The 5,886-nt window shown below is 44.1% G+C and overlaps 1 protein-coding gene across 1 annotated transcript; it reads left to right on the forward strand.

Annotated features, from left to right (window-relative positions):
• Positions 1 to 260: 260 nt before the first annotated feature.
• Positions 261 to 1,526, forward strand: LOC123048672 (NAC domain-containing protein 87-like). The gene is made up of 3 exons (XM_044471721.1): positions 261 to 550; positions 622 to 914; positions 1,104 to 1,526. Exons 1-3 carry the CDS (start codon positions 355 to 357, stop codon positions 1,443 to 1,445), a joined length of 831 nt encoding a protein of 276 aa, XP_044327656.1. The 5' UTR covers positions 261 to 354; the 3' UTR covers positions 1,446 to 1,526.
• Positions 1,527 to 5,886: the final 4,360 nt, after the last annotated feature.

A 5,886-nucleotide genomic window follows, 5' to 3' on the forward strand; every position in this document is an offset into this window, starting at 1 on the left:
GGAAATTATTTTTGCAACCTATTAACACTGGATGCTATCATGAGCGACTCATTAGGACATGCTTAGCCGCTTGGCAGGGGCATTAATTTACTGCCTTGGAATCACTAGTACATCATTAAAAAGAATTAATAGCCATTAATTAGTACCTAAAGTATGGAGTGCAGTAAATAAGTGAGGCTTCCCTCGCACAGCATTGCGGATGCTATATAACCAGACCCACCCCGCCGCTCTTCTAAACCCAAAAACGTTCACACAAAACACCTCTTCACATCTCTCGCTCTTCTTCCTCCTCCCCAGCCTCTGGTTTTTCCACAACGTAGCAAGGTAAGCTGGTAGATCCGTGAGGCCGCAGCGATGTCGGACGTGACGGCGGTGATGCATCTGCGGGGGGAGGAGCCGTGGCTGGCGCTTCCTCCAGGGTTCCGGTTCCACCCCACCGACGAGGAGGTGGTCACGCACTACCTCACCCCCAAGATCCGCAACCCCGACTTCTCCTGTCTCATGGTCTCCTACGTCAACCTCAACAACACCGAGCCGTGGGATCTCCCGAGTAAGTGCAGTACTACTTGTCAATAATTTGCAGGCATGAGGCAGAGCGCTCATGGCCAGTTTGTTCTGCAGAAAAGGCGAAGATGGGCGTGGGCCAGTCGGAGTGGTTCTTTTTTGTGCACAAGGATCGGAAGTACCCGACGGGGACGCGCACCAACCGGGCGACGAAGAGCGGCTACTGGAAGGCGACGGGTAAGGACAAGGAGATCTTCCGCGGCACCGGACTGGGCGCCGTCCTCGTCGGCATGAAGAAGACGCTCGTCTTCTACCGTGGCCGCGCCCCCGGCGGCCAGAAGACACCGTGGGTGATGCACGAGTACCACCTCGAGGGCGAGCTGCCCCATCGCCTACCCCGCTCCGCCAAGGTACGCAAGAATCTATTTTGTTTTTCTGTCTCCGTCTCCGGACGAGTCGGTCGATTGAACCGTTGGAGCATCTAGAGATGTTGCTGGACCACGCCCTCACATCACATGTCATGCTTGGGATTTGTTTCTTATTTTTATTTCTTATTCTCCTCGTGTTGTTTTCTCAACCTGCCTGTTGCGTGCGTGCAGGACGATTGGGCGGTTTGCCGGCTGTTGAACAAAGACATGGCCGCGAAGAATGCACCCCAGATGGCGCCAGCCGCCGACGCGGGCATGGAGGAGGAGGACCCGTTCGCCTTCCTCGATGAGTTGCTCAACAGTGATGACTTGCTCAACAACGCTGACCTGCTCGACAATGCCGACCCGCCGATGCTCATGGACTCTCCGTCAGGCGCCATAGACTTCGCCGGCGCTTCCAGCTCCACCTCCAGCGCGGCCCTGCCGATTGGGCCGTACATGGAGCATCTGACCCGCAAGACGGAGCCACCGGCGCCGCAGCAGCAGAGCCCAAACTACATGTGGAAGATGTGATGAGACTAATGAATCCATCCATCTATGACCCGGACTAGAGCGTCTCAATTTGCTGGTAGCTATATATAGATGGTTATTTGGTTGGAGCTACCTCTTCGATTGATTAGTTGCTTCATTAACTTCGATTAAGGATCGAGTTAGTTGATAAAACTTATTGTTTATTGATGGAGCCGAACTATTCCCCTTTTGAATGTTCTATCTGTTCTATTGTTCGTAATCATACATATCATGGTTGATTCAGTCTTGGTTACATTTTTTTTTTTTGCGCAAGAGGGGTCTTGGTTACATGATAGTACCGTCCTGTAATCGTGTTTGTTTCCCAATCCCCGGCGGCAAATGTGTTTACCAAGAAAACGATACCGAGAGACGATGGAGCTGAACTATTCCCCTTTTGAATGTTCTATTTATTCTATTGTTCTTAATCATACATGCCATGGTTGATTCAGGGGTCTTGGTTACATGACAGTACCGTCCTGTAATCGTGTTTGTTTCCCAATCCCCGAAGGCAAATGTGTTTACCAAGCAAACTATACCGAGAGACGATGGAGCTGAACTATTCCCCTTTTGAATGTTTTATTTATTCTATTGTTCTCAATAATACATGCCATGGTTGATTCAGGGGTCTTGGTTACATGACAGTACCGTCCTGTTATGTGTTTGTATCCCAATCCCGGACGGCAAATGTGTTTACCAAGCAAACTATACCGAAATACCATTTAAAGATTTTGAAGCGCCCAGTCACGGAGCCAAGGTGCATTGTAGTTCTGTCCCATTTCTTGTAGAGGTCACAAGTACAATTTCCCTGCGTGTTTATGCAATGGTTTCAAAATTATAGGGGTTTTGATTTCTCTACCCGTTTGTTAAATGGTTCTAGAAGTAGTGGTCCGGATGGTTCAAACCTGCGATCTGTGGTAGTTCCACGTGTTTTCTGCGTGGATGTTGCCGGTTTGATTTCTCTGCCCTTTTTATTTTTAGTTCAAAAAATAAAGCAATATTTTTTTAGGGAATACAACTATAAGTGGTCGGGATGTTTCGAACACACAACCTATAGGACAGTAGAGGCCTGTTGGGCGGCCCAGCCTATAGCGAAGCCCAATATTATTTCGTCATACGGCAAAATTTGATTTCACACCTTACTTATTTTCTTTTAGACGGAGCGGGCCACGACCCATTTAAACTTGTTCTTGTTCCGCCCCTAGTGTTGGAGTATAGAACAATCGAGTGAAGCCGTTTGAGTGCATTAACAAAATGTTTGTGTTTGCGTCGACTTCAAAGTCTAGCTATTTCCATCCGGGAAAAAAGCTAACTGTGTTGAAGATTTAATTTAAGAAATATTATGTGCAAACTTCATGCTGTAACAACATTGTATTTTCAGAAATCCTATTCTTACATACACATTTCACAAGAAATTACGTATTGTGAGAGTGATAATAACTGCTTGGAGCTGAACGTGAGACTAACTGTCCATGGTTTCTACTAGCACGTAAGATTTTCGTAGAAGTGTTACGTAAGAATAGTATTGTTCTTGTATTTGTTCTGGTAATCAAGCCTTCAACCTACCGTTTTCTCTGGTTGAACTTGGTTCGTCCTATGTGGGTCGTTCTTCGAGTAAGTATAATAAAGTGACATAGACGGCCTATAAGACTTTACATATTATTCCCTCTGTCCCATATTATAAAATGTTTTTGTAGTTGAAATTGAACTACAAAAACGGCTTATATTATGAAACAGAGGTAGTATATTTTTGTTGAGTTGAAGAAGAGAGAAGAGAATCGGGCAGCGGGTTGTAGCACGGGCTGTAATTTATTTTATAAGAGTGTAAGGTGGGTCATGTAATAATAAAGTATTAAGATTTTGTAGCCAACTACTTATATATACTTCCTTTGTCCGGTGAAAAGTGTACATATAGAAATTTAAAAAAAATTATGGAGTGGAATAAATAATGCATTGGCAATGTGCAAGCCACCATTTCTCTCCTCTTTAATTACTTAACCCTAATGAGCTAAGTGCATGTAGAAATTAAAAAGACCATGGGTAGAATGTTATTGGTCTTGGTTACCGTATGATGAGATGATGAGAGAGAAATATTTTTTTCTGTTTTAAAATGCATTGGAAACATAGAAATACACTTTTTGTGAACAAATTTTAAAGCCAAACGTACAATGTTCACCAGACAAAGGGAGTATATTGGCTATTATGTCGGCTGTAGATGCAATTCCATAAGACAGCGATGCGGGGGTACGTACGTGATTTTTTTTCTTTTTGAATTGGGAGCGTACGTACCTGATTGGTTTAAATGAACCGAGAATCAAGGGGAGCCGTTTCTTGCGCGGTCGCGCTGGAATCATTACCGTTTCTTGTGCATGCATGTATCCGATCAATCGCGCTGGAATCAAACCGTTTCTTGTGCATGCATGGCTGTCGTCATCGAATCCATTTGCGCGAGCGCGCGCATAAAAAGGAACACTAATCAAATCTATACCTCGCGATTAATTGGAGCGTGCGCCTCTTGTACTTCTAGTACATTGTACTATCTCCGTTTAGGTATATTAATGCTTGTATTTTGGGTTAAAATGCGACCTTTGATTTATCTAATAAAAAAATAAACCAGGACAACATATATTTTGTTGGTCAAATCCACGGACAAAGTTGGGCACAAAATATGAAAGGGACCAACGAACCACGACAGAGATAGTCAATAGTAAAAAATTCAAACAACAGCATATCAACCTGCTACTACCGCTCGCATGCTGATCGTCGGGGGTTTGAAGAGCTTCGACCCGTTCGCGCTCCTCGCCTGCTCAAGGCTATACCGGCCCATGCTCAACTCACGTACTCTCCGCCTGGCACCGACGATTTCACTCGCACTTCAAGCTCCACCTCCCGTGCCGCTCAACAGCTTAGCCCGACATGGGCGATCTGGTCATCAAGATAGAGCGGCTGACGCGTGCAGGAGCAGATGCAGAGCTCTAGCCTACAACTACTTCTTCATGCCGGCGACGGCCAACGACAACCATGGAGGCAGTGGCAGAGCTTGTGCCTAATCATTGGTGGGGAATGGGCCAAGGAGGGGCGAAATTATGAGGTCTCGGTTGTTTTATCTGGATTCATGACCCAACTAAAGCAACCATGAAACTGTTCCATATGATGTCATAGCACTGAGGCTGCAGTACTAAACACATTCTTATTCCTCCATTATTTGGGAAAATAAATATACAAGAGAATGTCTTTGTGGTAATAGTTGTTGTATGACGCTCGCACGAGATATACTACAGATGGAAGTTTTCATTTGTTATCTTCAGTTAGCATCCAGTTCCAACTCGCTACAATGTGTATGCATGGTACTATATCCGGGCATCTCCGACGCTGACCAGTAAACGGACATCACAATTGTTCATTTTTATGTCCTGTCATGGTCCACAGACATGGTGCGGGAGGGAGGCATCCAATGTATTCATAAATTAGTCCGGTTGAAAGAAGAGAGAGTAGAGGGAGACTATACATGTGCTGGGATATTGTGGTGTGGTATATAGTTGGGGGGAGAGAGAAAACATGCGAACTATGCATGTGAAAAGAGAGAGAAATAAGACGAGTACCATGTGAGGGCTTTTTGTTGGTCAATTGCATGCCTGGACTCCCGCATAGCTCCCTCATAGTTAGTTTCGATTTGCCAAAAAAGGATGTCCGGACCACTTCGCGGATAGATAAGAGGTTTTCATTGGATGACAAAAGTTGACACAAGTGATCCGAACACCACAATCCGGACGTATTCCAGAGCTTTGAGGGTCTTCTTTGGACATGCCCTCACATTCGATTATACTACAACGAACTAATAGTATAGGTTAAAAATAATAAATAACTGAAAATGTTAGCTCACAGATTTGTAGACCTCGGAGTTGACACTTTGCAGTGACTACTGCATCTTCGCTTCGAACTAAGGCTGGTCATAGTGGGGAGTAACTTAGACTAGTGTCATGCATATGACACTAGTTTAAGTTACTACCTTCATAATGCAAAATAACATAATAGTAGTATCATAGATGACTTCATTTATTAGCTCGTAGACTCATCTTGTGTTGAAAAGCGCTATGTTACAGTAACATATTATGTTACCACCTCTCATTAATTACTTGTCACATAAGCAAAATTTTCAAAAAGGGCGCTATGTTACTAGCTAAGTTACTCCCACTATGACTAGCCTAAGGCTGGTTGTAATGGGGAGTATCATATACTAGTATCATGCATATGATACTAGTGTATGATACTACCTCCCTAATGCATAGTTTCATATATTAGTATCATGTAATACTTTATTTATTGTCATGCATGCCACATAGTAGCATATCATTTATTATGATACGGTATCATGATATGAAACTCAATCATCTTTTTCTATTTAATTTTGTGACACCTTATCAAAATTGCCTAGTTGGCATGCATG

Source organism: Triticum aestivum, chromosome 2D (genome assembly GCF_018294505.1).
Source record: "Triticum aestivum cultivar Chinese Spring chromosome 2D, IWGSC CS RefSeq v2.1, whole genome shotgun sequence".
Lineage (NCBI taxonomy): Eukaryota > Viridiplantae > Streptophyta > Magnoliopsida > Poales > Poaceae > Triticum > Triticum aestivum.

Bases quoted from the DNA above. Each gene is read 5' to 3' on its own strand.
- LOC123048672 (XM_044471721.1), top strand. From the start codon at position 355: ATGTCGGACGTGACGGCGGTGATGCATCTGCGGGGGGAGGAGCCGTGG. The intron at 551-621 runs GTAAGTGCAGTA...TTTGTTCTGCAG, and splicing joins CGAGCCGTGGGATCTCCCGA to AAAAGGCGAAGATGGGCGTG. The intron at 915-1,103 runs GTACGCAAGAAT...GCGTGCGTGCAG, and splicing joins GCCTACCCCGCTCCGCCAAG to GACGATTGGGCGGTTTGCCG.